A 20,425-nucleotide genomic window follows, 5' to 3' on the forward strand; every position below is an offset into this window, starting at 1 on the left:
AGTTTGAAAGAAACTTTCTCAACTTGGAAACATATACAGTTATTTCACACGTACAGTGAGATGCAAAGCAAAATGTAAACAACGGTAGTAAACCTGACCGAGTCAGAACAAGTCCCCAGCTTCATGGGTCACGTAGCCTCCCCCACTATCTGAGATAGTGTGAGTAACTACCTCTTCCACAGCTTCACCTCGTCGTCTATATAATAACCCTCATCAACACTCCCATAATCACATCACATTTCACCTAGTCTTCTTCTAGCTTTGCGTATTTCTGAGAGAGAGAGAGAGAGAGAGAGCTACTATACTCTGAAACTGACAAACCCTCCAAATCTCCAATGGCTGCTTTTAACACAAGTCTGTTCTGGCTCGTCATCTTCATCTCTCTAGGGAACTCCTTGGTTTTCTCAGCTTTCGAGTTCCAGGTTGGTGGAATTCAAGGTTGGGTTGTCCCTCCGGCCAATGACAGCAAGGTCTACAACGACTGGGCCTCGGAAAACAGGTTTCAAGTTGGCAGCGCCATTCGTAAGTAATTATATGTAGTAATCTTGCCAGGAGAAACATCGTTCTGGGTTTGCATGCAGTTCTCTTTTGTTTCACATTGTTTTGTTTATATATGTGAAGGATTCAAGTACAAGAAGGATTCAGTGATGGAGGTATCGGAAGAGGACTACAAGAAGTGCGATTCAAGCCATCCTAAATTCTACGACAACGATGGAAACACTGTCTACAGGTTTGACCGTTCGGGGTCATTTTACTTCATCAGTGGGTCAGCCGGACACTGTGAGAAGGGGCAGAGGATGATCGTTAAGGTCATGGCGTCCGATGAGGAGTCTTGGTTGGGTGGAAGATCGGCTGGTTATCCAGCTGCGGTTTCCGAGCTTGGAGGGTCCAAACTTGTGTTTGTTCAGTTTGTTTTGTTCTATGTTGCTTCTGTTGTGTTCTAGGGCTCTTGCTATTTTAAGTTGATCCTTTGTTTAACTTTCATAATTAGGATGTTAATGTTGTCTAATCATTTCGGTCATTTTGTCAGTTTAGATTATAGATTTATCTACTTCATTTGTTAATCAATCTAGTCTATAGTTTGGACTTTGGATCAATCAAGTATTACGTTTGCATGTCTTGAGTCTTATTTTGTTCATTCATCATTTCACTAGCTATTGAAGTACTATTTGAATTCGTGAACGTTCTAGTTTGGAATTAAGCACAATTTAACTATTTATTGTTTAATTACCTCATTTCTCAATTGCTAGCTAGCTAATTGTAAACGATGTCCATGCAAACTCATTTAGGAGTATGGATGAATTTTTTTTTTGGCTGAAGAGTATGGATGAATTTGATGACAGACAGAAAGAGTACGTACTTTCCCACATTGAGAAACCAAACAATTGAGAATGAAAACCAGCTGCACATGCATTCTATAGAATCGAAGCTGCTGAACACAAATTACATCAATCTCTGGGGTATTTTATACCAGGTGTTTCCTTGTGAGAGAAGGAGATCATGTAAGATGGGTCTCTTGATCGATGTGACTAGCAACCATGAATTAGCTAGCTAGAAGCATATAGCGTATCTTGTGAATTAGAAGTTTATGTCATACGATGCACTATAGTTGTAAATAGACCTTCAAAGCCATCAACAGCAAAGAAGCAAATGCCTAATTATTATGTTCGCAAAACTTGTTTTTTTTTTTTAACAGAAAAGGAAAATTAATTACAACATACCGCCAAGAGGGCGGCCAAAATTGGAGCTGTCTAGAAGAAGGGCCGACGCAGCCTGCTGACTGCTGAGGGATGGAATTCCAGAAGCAGGGCTCATCAAGAGTGAGGCCATAGGCAGCAATAGAGTCAGCAAGAAAATTGGCTTCCCTGAAAATGTGGTCAATGGAGCAATGATCAAAGGAGGAGAGGAGATTCCTGATGTCTCGGATCAGAGAAGAGATGATCCACGGAGAAGAGGCGAAGAGCAGACACCTTTTACTGCATTTATCAGAGAGGTAGAGTCTCCTTCCTATACCAGCTAATTCATATAAATCTTGTTGAATCAGTCGAGGGAGATGAGTGATCACAAATGCCATCTTTAGGAGACTAGTTTCTTATTCATGAGGAGTCCTTAAATACATTGAGGGGATAAGGGTTCAACGAAAAAGATGGATCACTTAAAGTTGAGGTACATAACATCGGAGACGAGGCTTTAATTTGTTTGTGGGTGCATCACATTCAGTATCTGTACGTCGTCTTTGCTCCACGCTTTCCTGGGTGTATGCCAAACTCCATATAGAATACCACCAACAGCTTCAAACAAAATGTAATATTACAGTATTACTACTACTATTTTCTATCCAGCCTGAAACCTATGCTGCTAGCTCGATCGTCAGCATGGACCAGACGTGTTATAACAACATAAAGGCCGCGCCGGAAGGTCCCATTGCAGAAAATTTATTTGCTCATCTACCCTCATCACTCATCAGCATATAATAAAACCTTGAGAAATTACTCCCCTGGCTTCACTCATCAAAACAGCCACAAGTCCCTCCCTCTCTTCTTCACCAGAACTAGTCGTCACCCTTCCCTCTCTATGCTTCAATTGGCCAAACAGAATGCAACGGAAGCTTCTGAATGAGGAACATTGTTGTCCTGGGATTGGTAGAGGGAATAAGATAGTACTGTACTGGGCTTGCATTCTAAATGGTAATTACTCAAATTAATCTTATATCTTCATTTTCTGTTTGGTTGGAAATATATATAGTACTGGCCACGCATGCATGTATACAATTAAAACTGACTCAGTTTACAGATACATTTATGTTGGAATCTCTAAATGGCCAGTTTTACAGTACTTTTACTGAAGAATATAGACCTGCATGCAGTTAATGCATAACATCTTCCAGTTTTCTTGGTACAACAGTCACATTCACAATCAATCTTTAATACAAATTGGCAATTCAGAAGTACGTACTACCTAGCTAGAGAAGACCCTAATTCTGAACCATCGATCCTACAATATTAGATAAATTTGTAGACTAGTACCAAAGAAGTGCATGGGCAACATGGAAATTTGGAAGGAGGCTAGGCAGGAGTTGAAGGAATCGCAAAGGAAAGAGAGAGGGAGTCTTTCGTTGTTTTCGCAACAAGTAGATTAATCTTAATGCATAGCCACAATGCTGCTGCTGATGCAATGCTAGCATTGATATCGATATAGGTTTCAGTACACACCAGATCAAGCCAACAGATGAATTTCGATCATAAACAGCAAAACCACTTTTTCTGCATGAACAAATAAGAAAACCAAAAAAAACATTTAACGAGGAACCAAAACTATTGCATTCGTTTGAATCAAAGTACTAATTAGTTTCATAAGTACTTGGGGGTTAATAATACGTACCTTTGGGGCATCATTACAGTTGTTTTGTGGCTTCTGTGTAGGCATGGTCGAGTTCGAATTCCCGGCTTCATTGTTCATTTTCTGGTCTCTCGCTTTGTTAAATATGATTGTAAACCCTTCGGCCGAGGCTGGATTGTTCACATCCCACTCTCCAAATTTCGGCAGAGGTCTTACTGTATCGTGCTGCACATCAATAACAACACGTTTAACTTAAACTTACAGGTAGACAGAAGTGAAATTATAATGGAAAAGAGATGAACATGGGGCCGGTGTTGTCCAGGAATTGAAATCTTACCGATGCCATGAAACAAAGTGTTAAAGAATCAAAACAAATAAGGTACTAGGGTTTTTGAAAGAGGGATGAAGACAATTGATTGAGCCAGAATGTGGGAATGAGAAAGACAGAAGAACAAAGGGTGTAGTAGTTTTTTCCCTTCGAGTCCTAGGGTTCTTGTTTATTCAAACAGCCTGTATGGACGTGGGTATGAATTTGTAAGTAATTAGTAGCTAGCTAAGTTCGATAAAAATGAAAAGGAAATGGTTATCACATTGTGTAAATATTAGTTGTCCAAACCTTGAATAGGCACGGTTTCTTAACAAGATAGTTTCCCTTTATCTCTTCAACTATGTTTAGGCAACCCTCCCACCAAAAGAAACTTCTCTAAAACATAAATAGAAGTTCATTTAATCCTTGTAAATTGGCCTTGGGTAATCAACCTTTGGTGATATGATCATTTTGGACCTTTAATATTGAGTCCCATGATTAAGTAAATCTTTTATTCACTTTTAAATTCAAAGTCGATAATGATAGTCGAATACGAAAAAGAATAAAACGAACAAAACACAATATATTTGTTGGTTAATAAGGTTATTTACATATATTCTTTACATACATCATGTAAATGTGTAAATGAATTATAAACATTACTTCTTTAGATAGACATTTTAGTTAATTATAAGAACCAATTAGCTTATTAAGATGATCGTCGTGTAACACATTTTGTTAAGAGTTATGATGAAAATATGATTAAGTCATTGCACAATCAAAAACATCACTTTCTCCTAAACCGATTAAACTTGCTTGTTAGTATTTCGCTACATTAATAATCTAACTCGAGAAAGTTTCATATTTCGTGTGGGTTTTAAATCGCGTATTTCTAGTGGCACAAAACCTCAGCCGCCTAGGGATTCGGCCCATACCCGTCCACGATGCAACAAGCACTGAAGAAATTGTTCGCTTCCACGTATTGATCACCAAATGACTGCTTCATAATCCAACCACGCCTCCTACCTTTACACACGGCTCATAATCCAGCCACGTCACCACCCTAAATACTAATCACGGCTTAATCACGTCAGTGCAATTACAAATAAGCCCCTATATACCTGAACATTTAAAAGCCCCATTCCCGTCATTTCACACAGTCCTACTTCCCCTATCACCCCCACTCTCTCAGCCTCGACGCTTTGGACTTAGATTTTCTCTCTCTCTCTCTCTGACTGCGAAAATGGCGACGGGTCTGTTACGGCGAGCCTTCACCGGAATCTCAACCTCATCCTCATCGCCGGCGGCGAGGCGCGTCGTTCTCCGGGCCTTCGCGTCGGAGCCGCAGACGGACGCGTCGGTCCCGAAGGCGCGTGAGAGCTCGAAGAAGAAGACGTTCTCGATTTACCGGTGGAGCCCCGACCAGCCGTCGAAGCCGGAGCTGAAGGAGTACGAGATCGACCTCAAGGACTGCGGCCCTATGGTGCTCGACGCGCTGATCAAGATCAAGAACGAGATGGACCCCAGCCTCACGTTCCGGCGGAGCTGCCGCGAGGGGATCTGCGGCTCGTGCGCGATGAACATCGACGGCTGCAACGGCCTGGCGTGCCTGACGAAGATCGAGTCCGCCGGCGCCGCCACGACGATCACGCCGCTGCCGCACATGTATGTGATCAAGGATTTGGTGGTGGACATGACCAATTTCTACAACCAGTACAAGAGTATTGAGCCGTGGCTGAAGAGGAAGAACCCGGCGGAGGTTCCCGGAAAGGAGATTCTTCAGACGAAGAAGGATAGGGCAAAGCTGGATGGGATGTACGAGTGTATACTGTGCGCTTGCTGTAGCGCATCCTGCCCTAGCTACTGGTGGAATCCTGAGGCTTATTTGGGACCTGCTGCTTTGCTCCACGCCAATAGGTATCGATTTTTCGACGCTGAGTTTTGTTTATGATAGATTGCTCTAGTAGTTTAGTGAATTTTAGCTCAGGTGATTGATAGCTTAGCTTAATTGCTTTATGTGGAGATGTGGAAATTGTTGTTGTTGCTTTGTGGCATTGTCATAGTTTCGGCTTTTTGCGTAGCTGCATTTTTGGCTTTTGTTTGATGTCGTTATGTTTTGTGTTGGTTGATGGTGAATTATGCTGCTTGAGCACCAGAGAATTGGTTTGTGGTTATGTTGTGTAGTATGTGTTTTCAGAGCGAAATGTTTCTCTGTTTATGTGTTTTTGTTCGCGTTGTTTTGTCGAAGCTCATTCATTTTCATCGTTTTAGTGTGCGATTGAGATTCAGCAGTGTGGTTTTTGTTTGTTATGGACATATGACTATCTGCCGTGGGCAGCTCAAACATAGATAAAGATCATCTATGTTGAATTTTAGTTTTTAGAGAATCCGGGGGTGTGTGACTTGATGCACAGTAAGCATAAAAGCTACAGTTTTGTGAGCCTCAGTGCATATTATGTGATTAGGTCATACTAATGAAATTTCTTATACAATAAGTAGAATATGAGACATTTGAATTGCTGAGATGATGTCTCTACTGATTCTCTACTATGTTTAATCTGATGTTTTCTGGAGGGATGGCCATTAAAGATTAGACAAAATGCTGAACTATTGTGTGGTGTTATGCAGGTGGATAGTTGACAGCCGTGATGAATATACAAAGGAGCGACTTGATGCGATCAACGATGAGTATAAGCTATATCGCTGCCACACGATATTGAACTGTGCTCGTGCCTGCCCAAAAGGCTTGAACCCGGGAAAGCAGATCCAAAATATCAAGAATCTCCAGCCAGCAGGGCACTAATGATTGAGTTCTGAGTTCATACAAGCTTTTGATATGTTATTGTTGGATTTTTTTAGAAGCCTTTATGATTTCTGCTAATAATTTGTGAACTGATTTGGTCTCTTATCCCTTTCATAAAATGGGATTGAAGCATGTTGCTTTTGTTTATACATTTTGTCTTCCCCTGGGAGCCTGTAGTTAACTAGTTATCTTGTTCTCAAGTGCAGTACTTTCAATTCTCCTTAGTATCAATAAATCTGCTTCAAAGTGGTCAGAATGCTGTTAACATCCCATATCGATACTCAAGCACTGTAATTTGACATGTACAAAAAATCATTGCCCCTCCATTTTTGCTCCTGTAATCACCTTCGAAAGGTTATATTGTATCTCAATTGAGCTTTAGTGTTTGTTCATTGGGAAGATAATAAGAGTAGATCTGTAGTAGTTAGATGACTGAAGCCACACAACTACTATGATTGTTCTATACCCCTTAAAAACCAATACAACAGTAAATTTAGCAAAGATTGCATACTTGTATTCACACATTTATGGGATGATTCATACATATAATTCTCATACATTATATAGTACATATTCTCAGAGATTGTGACTCATTTTAGGTTCTCGTCTCTCCTAAACTGAACAAAATACAAGCCTTTATAAAAGAGGTTGCTACTAAGAGGCTTTCACCATCATTTCATCTGCGGTGATAATGAAGCTGTTGGTGCTAGCTAGTTTGCTTTGTACGTTCCTCATAGAAGTGAGGACCAACCTTGTTCAAGCAGGCGACCTTCTGTTCTCATGAAACCTCATGATCTTGAGTAATACACTTTGGTTATAATTACAGGTGATGAACCAAAATCGTATATGTTTGAGTAATTTGATGGATATAAGTTTCTAAACTAAAATCTTCTGCAGGATGCAACAACGATTGCGACACAGCCTGTTGTGATTGCGATATCAGGAAACAACCTCCATTGTGTGTGCAATGCTGTAAAGAAGAACCTTGATTTTACCTCCAAACTAGCTTTTGAAACCCATGTTGTATAGCAAGAGATAAATTTTATTGCACTGATATAACAGAGTTGATTATTACATCACTGAATTAATCTGATCTTACACATAACAATAGGATATCACAAAATATCGGGCATCTTGGTGTGTATCTTCTACACATCTATAACATCGTAAATACTGTAAAGGAAACCCACCAACAGCTAAGCTATTGAAAAAATTTAAGAGTAAGAACTAAAAACTGGAGAAAAGATGTATTAAGATTAAACCCTCCTTGAGAGACCTAAGAATACAGCAGCCGATGCGATCTGTACTTTGAGATCAGCAATATCCACATCATGACCACCTTCAACCAGACCCCACCTGTCGACCTGCAAAATAAGAAAAAGGTTCATTTAAGACTCCGCAGGGAAACCATTATAATGACATAAATCTGATTATCAAAGGATACTATATATCTATGAGTATAGAGAAATAAAGATCAATAGGTACCTGAAAATCTTCTTCAAGTCTAATCAACTCAATTGCTTCTTCAATCTGCAGTTTCCCACGAAATAATCCAAGAGCAATTGTTAGGGAGTGTGCCGCTCCTGCAATTGCATCAATTGCTGCCAATTCACACTCATCTGTTTTCTTCAGTAGGGTTTCTACAGATTTTAGAAGTCCCTCATCCTGCTTTCCACCAAAAAAGCTGGAGTAAACAACAGGCTTAAAGCCAAATTCAGACTCCATCCAATTAAGTAACGGATCAATCTTTTCCACTTGCCGTTCTACATAAAAAAAAAAGAGGCACTATAAGTTGCAATAGACATATTACTGCCTTCAAACTATTTTTTAAGAAAAAGATCTATGTACAGACTTGGATGAGCATATGTGAAAGCTTCCATGTGTGAAAACAGTGATGCTCTAATGTCCAAGCCAATACAATCTGTTGGTTTAAATACCATTAAAATTTATTATCATAGCAATTGATTCAAGCTACTGTGGCGAGTTTGTAAGATGGATATTACTAGTCTTGAAGGGGCTTTTGTAGCTATAACATTTACTCTCAGCAGCTCTCTTCACTCCATTGTTCCAAAAGAGGATACATGGTCTTAAACTAAATGGTCAAGAATCCAGTTTATCTAGTCGTTGTATTCTTCATGGCATCCGTATTTGTCTGACTGCTACCTAATAAGATGATGTTCAAGCTATGAACACTATGAAGAAACAACATGTGCCATCTAATGGAGAACAACTGATGATGCACATGTAAGGGTGAAACAGGCATAGTTGTTAACATATAAAGACTTATGCAACACCGTCATTGTCAGCTTGTTTAGTGCAGAAGACTACACAACTTTCAATAGATTGTCCAAGAAATGGAGCAGATTTTAGATAGTGGTGCATTAGTATTCCTAAAACAAACACGACACAAATGAAGACTCAAGAGAACAGGTGTCAATGACCTGAGAAGAAGCAACATACCATGGATGTCGCTCGTCAGCACATTGTCATCTGGGGCGCGACAAAATACTAAATCTTGATTGAATCTATTAATCAAGAATTCTATAACCTTATGCCGTGTGATGGGAACTCTTTCCAGTGCCGTACAAGCAAGCTTCATGAGCGGCATCGTAAAGGGCCTAATCCCGTCTGTCTCCTAAAATCATCAAAATTCCATTAGCCCAACCACCACGTTCCCAATAACACATAAGTGCTCCAAACAATACAATGGACAACACACAATCTCAAATAAAAGCCATAGTTCAATCAAAACAGATAACATAACTCCAATCTCCAAACAAACATTCCTACTATTGCATTATTGTTACATGCATATATGAACTGAGCTAGTACTAATGCGAAAAAACACTGACTAAGGTAAACCCATTTGAACTAAGCTATCACACATCTATAAGGCTAAAATCCTAATTGCAGACAAAAGTTCAAATTTTGAGTGCAAACCCACTTGAGCAATAATAGTATTAGCACAACTTTAAAAAGTGAAACACTAAGCATTTTGAGTTAAGAATCCACAAACTTCAAGTAATCAAGTTCAAATTTTGCTTGCAACCCATTTGAGCCATAGCCTTAGCCAACTTCAACAAGTGAAGCACTAAGCATTTGAGCTAAGATTCTACAAACTTGAAGTAATCAATTTCAAATTTTGATTGAAACCCAAGTTTGACAACTCACCTGGTACTCCCACTCAGCAGCAATAGCCTTGGCCAAACCCAAAGTCGGAAGCTTTAAGGGTCTCTTCGACGGAGTCTTGAGAGTCCGATAATCAAGCATCACCGTCCATCCGTTCCCGTCGTCGGCCTTCCTCGTCGTGACTTGGTTGTAGAACCTCCGCCCCACCACCGACCCCGTCATGAACGACATCGGCATCGTCACCGACGACGCCGCCGTGGTTTTGGGCTTGACGGAATCGGGCTTGATGTGAATGCTGTCATCATGATTGGATGAGAATGTGAAGGAGGAGGAGTCGCCGCCGTCGGATTGGGGCTGCTCGGCGGCGGCGGAGGCGGTGGAGGTGAGTTGGCGGGAGCGAGATGAGAGGGGGGTGAGTAGGTTGAGGTTGAGGATTGGTTTTAGGGTTCTGTTTATGAGGAACTTGGCCATTTTGGGGTTTTGGGTTTCAGTTTAGATTTTGAAAGAAATGAAATTTGGTAGCAGAGTGAGGTGAGCTTCACTTTCGGTTATAGGGTTTTTGATCCGATGGTGTAATGACTTTACTGGTCGGGTCAACTATCATTCTCGGGTCATTTCAGAAATATATATATGCACAGTTAAATGGAAAAATCAATCCTATTGCAGTGTATACGGGTACGTCGACACATCCGATCGCATAATCTCACCACCACTACTGCGTGCAAAAGCTAACAGTCTCTGTCAGCCGTTCAGCCCCTGCTGTATGGTATACATCGATGTACCCCAAACGAATCCAGTTAAATGAGTTAATCGATATTAATAATAACAAACTACTGTACACATCAATAACAAACCACTGTACACATCAATAAAAAACTACACATAGATACATAATGTGTTCGTGTCAAGACTCGTTAGAGTGAAATTGTGAAACGAATATGGTGTATATATTTAGAAACATAAATTATATGTGTGTTTTTGTAGGTTTTTAGAGGCGGTTGATTGATGAGGTTACCTTGTGTGAGCTACCTATTATGATCTATTGGTATTGTTGACAACGATTATAGCGCTCGAAGAAAATGAAGCTACCATAGCAAAGATGTGTCTTTGGCGGCAATCAAAGACCTATGTCGGGGCGTATTGCATTCTATAGGTAGATGTCGGAGGTACAAAAGATAGTGAACATGCAATTTTTCATTATCGACTAGGCACTTTAGATTACATGTTGTAGAATGTAGATCAAGAGAAGCATACATCTTACGTTTGGTTTTATTGCCCTAAACTAAGGTATTAGGCCAGGCGAGTTAGCTTGGTGCAATGGTGCTTGGCATCACATTTCAGTTTGGCCTTCTACAACGTAAGAACATCACTAAATTTAAAGCAATTATGCATAAGGACTTCTAAATTTAACGTTATGCAATTATGCATAAGATCTTTCGTTTGTTCGTAAAATAGTTTCTTTGTGATTTCCGCTCAGTGATCTAGTGAGAGTTGATCGGAACTGGTATTTTCCGACCATGGTGGCTTCATGGAATTCGATTCCGCTGGAGATCACATACAGAGTTTTGGGGTGGTTGACCGTCACGTTCTGGTCCGTCGGCTTCTATCCCCAAGTCATTCTGAACTTTCTTCGGAAAAGGTTTGATCATTTCCTTCCCGTGCTCTGTGGTTCCCCTTGACTCAATTTCCTTAGTTCGGAGAGAAGTTAATCGTGTTAACTTGAGAATTGAGATGGTTGTTTGTTTTTTACGGCGGCGATTCACTGGTGCTGATCAGTGTTGTGGGGCTGAGCATGGACTTTGTGGTGCTCAATTTGACAAAGCACTCGTCATATCTCATTTACAACGCCACTCTCTACTTCAGCTCCGCCGTCCAGAAGCAGTACTTTGAGAAGTACGGTTTCGGAGAGGTTGGTAACTTATTTTTCCCGCCCTATTTTTAACTTACGTTTATTTACATAATACTAGAGCATCTCCGGCAAAACTTTGGTATTGCAATGGTGATCTATTTTCCGGCATAACCAAGTAAAACAGGATCGATTAGTATATTTTAGCTAAGTTAATTTAGTGCAAATTAACACGTACATAGGGTATTAGAATTATTTAGTACATACATATATAATAGCTATATAACACATACATACATATATTACTTTTGATCCTACTACTGATTAGTGATTAAAAGATGAAGTCGTTTTGCTTGTTGTACCAGCGCAGATGATACCTGTAGCTGCAAATGATGTTGCTTTCTCTGCTCATGCCGTCTTTGTGACAGCAGTTATCCTCTTCCAAATTACGATCTATGAAGTAAATACATCTCCTATTATATAGTCTCGATCCTTGGTTAAGTTTCCAAGTTTCATTGTGACATATATTCCATACCATATTGTTTCCTCTTTCAAGTTTCATTCCTGATCATTTTGTCACATGCACAAGCTATCTTCACATCGATCTGACCTAAATATTGTTCATCAATGGCGAACTTTATGTATACAGCGGGGAAATCAGAAAGTATCCAAAATCGCAGTTGGAATTGTCGTTGCCGTGTGGCTGTTTGCTGCAGTTTGTTTCTTCGTAGCCCTGCCAACTCATTCTTGGCTTTGGCTCATCTCTATCTTCAAGTATAAAGATACACTTCACTTTCATTTTCGTACATTTGGATGGGAGTTTCATATTAGTACTGTGACTACTGTCAGTGGCAACGTACTATGAAAAAAATTTAGTTTTTGCTAAATGTGTTAATTGATGTACATACATGTTCTTTAATTAGGATTATGTTCAAGGAGCATGAAATTGAATCATAGTAATGGTTCGTACGTATGGCATTAATTCCTTGCTAACTTCAGTTAACTTGATTATGCTGCAGCTCAATTCAAGTTTTTATGACAGTCATCAAATATACTCCCCAGGTTTAGTACTCGATCTGCTTCAATTACATTGTTCATGGTGATGACACTGATGAGAATAGGAACTGGCTATATATGCATTACTTTCCTAGATATATGATTCCCATTTGACATAGAAACTCTAGTCTACGTCTAATGTTGTTTACTACGTAGTACGTACTATAGCATTGGGCAGTGTTGTTAACTTTTAGATGAATTGTATACTTGTATTTGTTTAAGATTTGCAATAAACCACAGTGAGCTTGCTAATACACCCCTTGAAATCAATATAGGCATACATGAACTTCATAAGAAAGAGCACAGATGGACTAAGTATTTTCTTTGTTCTACTCGATTTTTTGGGAGGAGTGGGAAGTTATGCACAAATGGCCGTACAATCTATTGATCAAGGTTCACCCGGCCGCATCTCTACCTTAACCAAACATAACTGTCGCAGTAATTGGCATGGCCTCCAATTGATTCATTTGAACTTGTTTTGATTTGTGCCTGCAGATTCTTGGGTGAACTTCTATGGAAACATAGGGAAGACACTACTATCTTTGGTATGAACAGATTAATATCGACATTAATCAATAGAAATATTCTGTCACTAGTGATTCTTACCGTGGTTTATACTATTGCAGATATGTGTATCATTTGATCTTCTTTTCATTTGCCAACATTTTGTTGTGTATCCTTCCAAAAAGGCACTGATATCTCCTAAGAGGATTATCAGCAAGGAGAACTTGGAGCCCCTTGTCAGTTCTGATGATCACCAAGAATCTGAAAATGTGTAGAGCTTTTGTTCTACTGCTGAAAGATGTACAAAAGCTTCGTTGATCCATTCATGGTGTTGTTTTAACTTTATCTACAGTAAAAACCAGATTGAAACTTTCGCTGGCTGAGGGTTCATGAAGTATGTAAACTAATATGAGAGTTGATTGTATTTACATTCATCTGATCTTTCTGCCAATTCGGTGGACGCTAGGGCAACCCCAACCTTAGTCCGAAATCCTAAGACAAACAAAATGATGTAATTTTTGAATACATGGCGGTCCAAGTACATAGTTTCATTGTATTAATTAGTAGTCTTGAACAAAGAAAGTACAGTAGGAGCATATATCTGACAAGAGGAGGTTAATTAACATTCGCCTCAATGAGTTTCCAAAAGTTTTATGATCCTCACTTTGATCATAGCTCACTTTGATGCAATAACTGAATTGTAATTAATACATAGCTCACTTTGATCTTAATAAATCTAAAGGATGCTGTTTTGATGAGGACAAGAGGTATATGATAATCCATAACTCAAATAAAACACTTCATCATATCCATTATCCATCTCAGAAAGCTCAGAAAACCAAAGATTTTTTTATAATAGTCTTGATGAATGTAACCTTGAAATTGTCCTCCATTCACAAAACCCTGCAACTGCAAAGCTCTAAATGGCCATCACCCTCTTCCCAAAACTTCAAGGAAAAAGGCGCCAATCACAGCCTCGACACGTCATCAAACGAGGGCCCATCTATGTCAAAGTCAAATAAAACATAAGCTTGTTCTTGTTTGAAAAGAAGTTCAAAGCTTTCTCCTCCGGCAGTTTGGGGATATCGAATTTTCAGAGAGAGGGAGAAACCAAAAAATGGCGTCTTGGAATTCAGTTCCGCTAGAAATCACATACGAAGTTCTGGGATGGTTGGCTTTCATTTCATGGTCCATCAGCTTTTACCCTCAAGTCATCTTGAATTACCGCCGGAAAAGGTGAAAAAATTGCATTCATTTAGATCTTCTGAATCTTCCCCATATTGGTTTTTACCTGAATACGATCACAAGATTCAATTTTTAAGCATTCTGATTGGTTTTTTGTTTTGTGGGTTCAGTGTTATTGGATTGAACTTCGATTTCGTGGTGCTGAATTTGACCAAGCACTCGTCGTATCTCATTTACAACGCCACTCTCTACTTCAGCTCCGCCGTTCAGAAACAGTACTTGGAGAAATATGGCCTCGGAGAGGTTTGTGAACCCTTGTTTTTGATCGTCAATAGTAGCTAATTAGAGCTTTGATCTTTCATGTTGAAATTTACGTTGTTACAGAATGTTTTGGTTGGTTGGTAATTGTTCTGTGAGTTTAGGATTAATTTCGATGAAAGAGCTATGAAGTTGATGGAACTAGTCTAAGAGCTTAAGAAGGAAATATAGTTTGTTAACAATAGTGATGTAAGAAAACAAATCCCAACTTGTGAAAGTTGGAATCTAAATGATGAAACTAGTTTTGGAATGTAGGAGATTTAGAACTAGACGTACTCAGTGCTTTTCTATGTGTGGGACGAATGCAGATGATACCTGTAGCAGCTAATGATGTTGCGTTCTCTATTCACGCTGTTTTGCTGACTGCAATTACCTTGTTCCAGCTTATGATTTACGAAGTAAGTGTCATGATGTACCCTTGCCGAGTTAATATCTTGTTTGTTTAGCGATGGAATATCTTGGTGCTAGTTTTCTGTCATTAGTTGTGTACATGACCTTTAGTTGACTGGTTTATGTAGCGTGGAAGTCAGAAGGTGTCCAAGATTTCAATTGGAATTGTTGCTGCTGTTTGGTTAGGTGCTGCAGTTTGTTTCTTTGTAGCTTTGCCCACCCATTCTTGGCTTTGGCTCATATCCATTTTCAAGTGAGAGTTTTTCTGTCTAGCTTTTGCCAACCATGATTTTGCACATAATACTTGTTGATGATGTCCATTAGAAGTTTCGGGATCATGTATATAAAGATCCTTGAGTGTTTTTACACATCAAGACCAACTGTTGTGAATATTTAACCACCTTTACCTCAATTGCTTCACATGTTCGCTTGATCTCTCTAGTTTCTGCCTTGAATAATTGTTGGTTTCACCAGGAAGTTGGTGGTACTTTCAGTATTGAAGGCTTATTAATAGAGACTCATCAAGGCTAGGATGCATTTTAAAGTAGGCTCCCATATTTGACATATGGAATTTCTCTCATGTGATTATACTTGCATTCCTTTCCGTTTCTTTCTGCTTATCATGCATGAAGTTAACTTGGTTAAAAAATAGACAACTTTCTTTAGTTTGCTTTCTAGACGAGTCACTATCAGATGATTCTCTATAATTTGGATTTATCAAATATTCCCTTTCTAACTTCGGTTCACTTATTTGTGTTTTGCAGCTCAATTCAAGTATTTATGACAGCCATCAAATATATCCCGCAGGTCAGTATTGACCCTCCTTTAATTGTTCATGTTGCTGTTCTCAATTCAGTGGCCTTCGAACTCTAACACAATCTTTGCATTCTAACCATTATAAAATTGTGAGGGGTCTTGTTGTATAGAGTTAGTGAGTTATACTGTTACTGCTGAACAAAACCTGTTTATGTACACTGAATGTCTCTATTAACAAATCATTTTGAAAAACAGGCAGTCTTCAACTTCATGAGGAAGAGCACAGATGGGTTTAGCATTGGAAACATTCTACTTGACTTTTCTGGAGGGGTGGCAAATTACGCACAAATGGCTGTGCAGTCCATTGATCAAGGTTTTTTTATATCTTCCTCAACCAAATAAGAGTTACAATTTGATCATGTTATTTTCATGCTAAATAACTTGTGCAACCACTACTTTTTTCCAGATTCTTGGGTGAACTTCTATGGAAATATAGGGAAGACACTGCTGTCTTTGGTATGGACTCATCACAACTCCTTCATGTTTTCTCATTGTATTCTGCTGTCTCAAGTTGAACTAGTTAACTAATTGTGGGGATAAATGCTAAATTCATCATGGTTTCTACTATTTCAGATATCTATATTCTTTGACCTTCTCTTCATGGGTCAGCATTTCGTGCTGTATCCTGCCAAGGGAGCTCTAATCTCTCGTAAATTAAGCAAGGAGGAGAGTGCGGAGCCACTTGTCAAGTCGTCTGATGATCCAGTATCTGAAAATGTATGAAGCCTCTGGTTGCTTGAAAGTCATGATGCATGTACTGGTATTAGCTGACATCTTTCACGTAGGATAGGAATTGGTCAACTAATAGGTATATGTATATGTCTGGTATTTTGCCGGAGGCTGTTGTTTTACCATATGTTCAGAAACAACAGATGCTTATTTGGATTTAAAGTCATGAAAGTTTAAATCCTATGTATCATTCCAAAGTAATTAAAATAAATGTACATCATTTCTGAACAGTGAATCAGGTTGTAATTGCTTGCCATTCTTCGTCAATAAAAAGCTAACAACATGATTAAGTTCTCCAAGAACATGAATTTTCGCCAAAACTGTGAGGTTTACATACCAACTTCAAGCAAAAATGACATGTTTACTGACACCCCAAAATCTTTTTTTCCTAAACTCAAGAATCTTAAGTACCTTCGCAACGGCATGAACTCAGAACGGTCAGAAGTATTAGCTCAATGCCTCAAATTATAGCCTTGGATTCTTAGAGAGTTAGATGACAATAATTCCATTGTCGTCCAGCGGTTAGGATATCTGGCTTTCACCCAGGAGACCCGGGTTCGATTCCCGGCAATGGAACATTTTTATTGTAAGTCTCTTTTGTTCCTCAAAACGTGTTTGACCTAAACTATATTTACTTCGTAAACCACCCTAGCAATTAGATCAGTTGTTTGAATATAAGCTTGAAAGAAAGCTCATCCAGTCCCATACTCAACTTCCTCGAGAAAGAAGGAAACTAGAAAGAAAACGATTTGTTTATCCAAATGAGCTGTCCATCTTTATTTGCTTGCTCCACACGAAGAATTAGAAGTTTAGAACCTCTCTACCTAACGCCGTTCTCCCCAAGCTTGCAATACCAATAGCATTACCATATAACAAGAAGCACATCCACTTCTTTACATCACAAATCACTTTTCATCTCTCATTTGGCTCAAAACAATGAAGAGAGAGAGAGAGTCGCCAACACGGAATGGTTCAGTACAGGGTTCTACCCGCCCTATTGAACCCGAGGCCAGAGACTCGACATGTCAACGAGTTCGACTCAGTCCCCACGGCCGGGTTGTTCACCAGAGTGTCCAGAAGGCCTAACAACCACTCCAAGTACACGAGCAAGTGCATCCACTCCAAGCCTAGGTGCAACGGGTGTCGCATACACCCGGCTAGTAAGTCCAAAGATAAGACTGAAGGTAACCAAAAGCTTAAGTCAAGTGATGTCGTGACCAACCATAGGTTGGTCACATGGCGTGTCGTGGATGGACAAATCGGATTAAATTTTTCCGGATTGTCTGCCACGGGACTTTTAGATAAATTATCTAGCGATTACTAACTCATGATGGTGAAGATGAGATTTATGATGAGATCGATGGTGTTGACGAAAATGGAGTGCTTATAGCGAAAAATTGACGGGTTTCTGCAATGTGGATAATGCGTTTGATTATCAAATTGAAGAAGATGAAGGTTGGTACCTGGTGCCCCAAACGTGATGTGGATCCAGTTAGTCAACTATCATTTCTCTCTAGGCTTGGTATTTGATTGGTGACAAGGTGTTCTTCTTGCTTTGGTCTATTTGGAGAAAGAGAATCTGACCAGTGACCATTTGCATAGGATCTCAATACATAGATATCCACTCCGAATTTTATGAAAGATAATAATACCTACCTCATGGGGTTGTCCACTCGCTAATGGTTCACTAGAAAGGGAAAACTGTAGTGTATACTAGTATTTCATACACTTAAAATGACAGATTTAAGAATGTGCACTTTGTATTGACCTCAATTTATGAACCCCTCCCGATTATAGTGTTTAGTAATAACCAAGTCATGCATCACAAGAAGATTGGTCATTCAGTATTTATGAGGAACTCAACGAACTTGATCTAGGAGATCACCCCTAATTCAATGAGAAGTCACAACCCACAACACAAACCCTTAGACCTTGTGCAACTCAATCTCTAATGAGAAGGGGATCGTTGTGATGCTACCTTTTGAATAAGGGTATTTACTTCAAACAGATGCAGTTACAGTAGAGGCCAAAACTTGTTAGAGAAAGCCAACAATCACTGGCACCATTATATGAATGATTCATAAACCACAATCGGAAAAGGGTAAGTTTCACCCAAAGCTTGTATAGTATATAGACAGTGAGAGCAAAATGGTCAGTTATACAAAGCTTATATAAACTATAGTGAGCTAGAAGAGAAGCACTCACACTCGTTTAAGAAGGTGTATATTTCAGAGACTGATCAGAGAATTAGACAATGGCGTCGTGGAACTCAACTCCGATGGAAGTGGCATACGAAGTTCTGGGATGGATAGCTTTCGTGTCTTGGTCTTTCAGCTTCTACCCTCAAGTCATCTTGAATTTCCAGAGAAAGAGGTACTTGAATATTCAACATAGTGTATCGGAGATGCAAAATAAATTCTGGTTATATATAGCTTGCTACCTAGTAATTTTCATATTAATGCATCTTTGCTCTTTTTTGTGGGATTAGTGTTGTAGGGCTGAACTTCGATTTCGTGGTACTGAATTTGACAAAGCACTCTTCATATCTTATATACAATGCCACTCTCTACTTTAGCTCTGCAGTTCAAAAGCAATACTTCCACAAGTATGGCTCCAAACAGGTCTGTTTTGCATCCCCAATTTCTAGTCATATGAATTTAGCAATTCAGTTTTCCTCAAATGCATAATGTTATATGAAGAATCTCACATCACAAACTACAGGGTTCAACTGCATGAGCTGAAATGAAATGAAGGGGAACTATAATTTATAATCATATTGGCAATTTTTCAAATGTGTCATGTATATATGCAGATGATACCGGTGGCAGCGAATGATGTGGCATTTTCTACTCATGCTGTGTTATTGACTGCACTGACCCTAATTCAAATTGCAATCTATGAAGTAGTTCTCTACTTTACTCTTGATCCATCTGAATATTTTTCAAATTTATGATCTTATACGTTGGTGTATGTTTCATAGTTGTTATATCATGCAGCGTGGAAATCAGAAGGTGTCGAAGATTTCCATTGGAATCGTTGTTGCTGTGTGGCTAGGTGCTGCAGTTTGCTTTTTCATAGCTTTGTCAAACCATTCTTGGCTTTGGCTCATTTCCGTTTTCAAGTAATTAAAAATACATTAATATATAGATCTTTTACCTTTGTTTTTGATACATTGTAAATAAACACTTGATTTTTGCTTGCCTTGGTTTTGCTTCATTGCATTATGAAATGTTGCAGCTTAATTCAAGTATGTATGACAGTCATCAAATACATTCCCCAGGTTAGTATTCACTTGAAAAGTTGAAACTCTCTCTCTGCTCATATTATGGGGACTATTGCATTAGAATTGATAATGAGTAGTTCGATATCAATGATTATATATAGGCAGTCTTGAACTTCATGCGGAAGAGCACAGATGGGTTCAGCATTGGCAACATTTTACTTGATTTTACCGGAGGCCTCACTAATTATGCACAAATGGCTGTGCAGTCTATAGATCAACGTATATTCATCCACCAAACATCATCCTTTCCTTAACCAAATGATAGCAACTTTATTATTCAAATCTTCCATGCTAATATAGTTTTGTGGCCCTTCTTCAGATTCTTGGGTGAACTTCTATGGAAATATAGGGAAGACACTTCTCTCTTTGGTATGAACATTTTTTAGATAGCCACTCTCAAATATGTTCTACTTTTTCTTCTCTGAAATTGCATAGGTTATTGTCACACTGACGGTACATTTACCCCAAATGTTTTTAGATCTCGATACTCTTCGACGTTCTATTCATGTGTCAACATTTCCTACTGTATCCTGCCAAGAAGCCACAGCAGATACTGGATAACAACAATTCCAGTGAGGAAAGCACAGGGGCTAATGGCAAATCTCCTGATCATCATCAGCCAGTACAGCCGGAGGTTGTATGAACCTTTGCTTGCTTGGCTCCATGAGTACTAGCTAGTTTGTACATCTACTATAAACTCTGTATTGGCTTTACAAAACT

The 20,425-nt window shown here is 39.1% G+C and overlaps 7 protein-coding genes and 1 non-coding gene across 8 annotated transcripts; 7 read left to right on the top strand and 1 right to left on the bottom strand.

Annotated features, from left to right (window-relative positions):
- Positions 1–335: 335 nt before the first annotated feature.
- Positions 336–944, top strand: LOC126800116 (mavicyanin). Its single transcript, XM_050527406.1, has 2 exons — positions 336–522; positions 622–944. Exons 1-2 carry the CDS (start codon positions 336–338, stop codon positions 942–944), a joined length of 510 nt encoding a protein of 169 aa, XP_050383363.1.
- A 3,902-nt stretch (positions 945–4,846) lies between these two features.
- Positions 4,847–6,649, top strand: LOC126798281 (succinate dehydrogenase [ubiquinone] iron-sulfur subunit 2, mitochondrial). The gene is made up of 2 exons (XM_050525198.1): positions 4,847–5,563; positions 6,275–6,649. Exons 1-2 carry the CDS (start codon positions 4,890–4,892, stop codon positions 6,447–6,449), a joined length of 849 nt encoding a protein of 282 aa, XP_050381155.1. The 5' UTR covers positions 4,847–4,889; the 3' UTR covers positions 6,450–6,649.
- Positions 6,650–7,474: 825 nt separating this feature from the next.
- On the bottom strand, positions 7,475–10,140 carry LOC126799373 (uncharacterized). The gene is made up of 4 exons (XM_050526572.1): positions 9,621–10,140; positions 8,910–9,084; positions 7,935–8,212; positions 7,475–7,813 (listed from the first exon to the last, which is right to left on the bottom strand). Exons 1-4 carry the CDS (start codon positions 10,047–10,049, stop codon positions 7,706–7,708), a joined length of 990 nt encoding a protein of 329 aa, XP_050382529.1. The 5' UTR covers positions 10,050–10,140; the 3' UTR covers positions 7,475–7,705.
- Positions 10,141–11,017: 877 nt separating this feature from the next.
- On the top strand, positions 11,018–13,269 carry LOC126799595 (cystinosin homolog). Its single transcript, XM_050526834.1, has 8 exons — positions 11,018–11,217; positions 11,355–11,487; positions 11,795–11,884; positions 12,074–12,198; positions 12,444–12,486; positions 12,756–12,873; positions 12,976–13,025; positions 13,107–13,269. Exons 1-8 carry the CDS (start codon positions 11,096–11,098, stop codon positions 13,257–13,259), a joined length of 834 nt encoding a protein of 277 aa, XP_050382791.1. The 5' UTR covers positions 11,018–11,095; the 3' UTR covers positions 13,260–13,269.
- A 665-nt stretch (positions 13,270–13,934) lies between these two features.
- Positions 13,935–16,657, top strand: LOC126797985 (cystinosin homolog). The gene is made up of 8 exons (XM_050524786.1): positions 13,935–14,220; positions 14,340–14,472; positions 14,796–14,885; positions 15,006–15,130; positions 15,642–15,684; positions 15,889–16,006; positions 16,100–16,149; positions 16,267–16,657. The coding sequence occupies exons 1-8, from the start codon at positions 14,102–14,104 to the stop codon at positions 16,414–16,416; spliced, it is 828 nt and encodes a 275-aa protein (XP_050380743.1). The 5' UTR covers positions 13,935–14,101; the 3' UTR covers positions 16,417–16,657.
- A 188-nt stretch (positions 16,658–16,845) lies between these two features.
- LOC126797457 (uncharacterized) lies at positions 16,846–17,746 on the top strand. The gene is made up of 2 exons (XM_050524085.1): positions 16,846–16,859; positions 17,365–17,746. The coding sequence occupies exons 1-2, from the start codon at positions 16,846–16,848 to the stop codon at positions 17,744–17,746; spliced, it is 396 nt and encodes a 131-aa protein (XP_050380042.1).
- On the top strand, positions 16,927–16,998 carry TRNAE-UUC (transfer RNA glutamic acid (anticodon UUC)). Its single transcript has one exon. It is a non-coding gene; the product is annotated as a tRNA-Glu (tRNA).
- A 930-nt stretch (positions 17,747–18,676) lies between the features above and the next one.
- On the top strand, positions 18,677–20,348 carry LOC126797458 (cystinosin homolog). Its single transcript, XM_050524087.1, has 8 exons — positions 18,677–18,795; positions 18,911–19,043; positions 19,235–19,324; positions 19,419–19,543; positions 19,660–19,702; positions 19,807–19,924; positions 20,025–20,074; positions 20,184–20,348. Exons 1-8 carry the CDS (start codon positions 18,677–18,679, stop codon positions 20,346–20,348), a joined length of 843 nt encoding a protein of 280 aa, XP_050380044.1.
- Positions 20,349–20,425: the final 77 nt, after the last annotated feature.

The sequence above is a fragment of the Argentina anserina genome, chromosome 6, assembly GCF_933775445.1.
Source record: "Argentina anserina chromosome 6, drPotAnse1.1, whole genome shotgun sequence".
NCBI classification, from domain to species: Eukaryota; Viridiplantae; Streptophyta; class Magnoliopsida; order Rosales; family Rosaceae; genus Argentina; species Argentina anserina.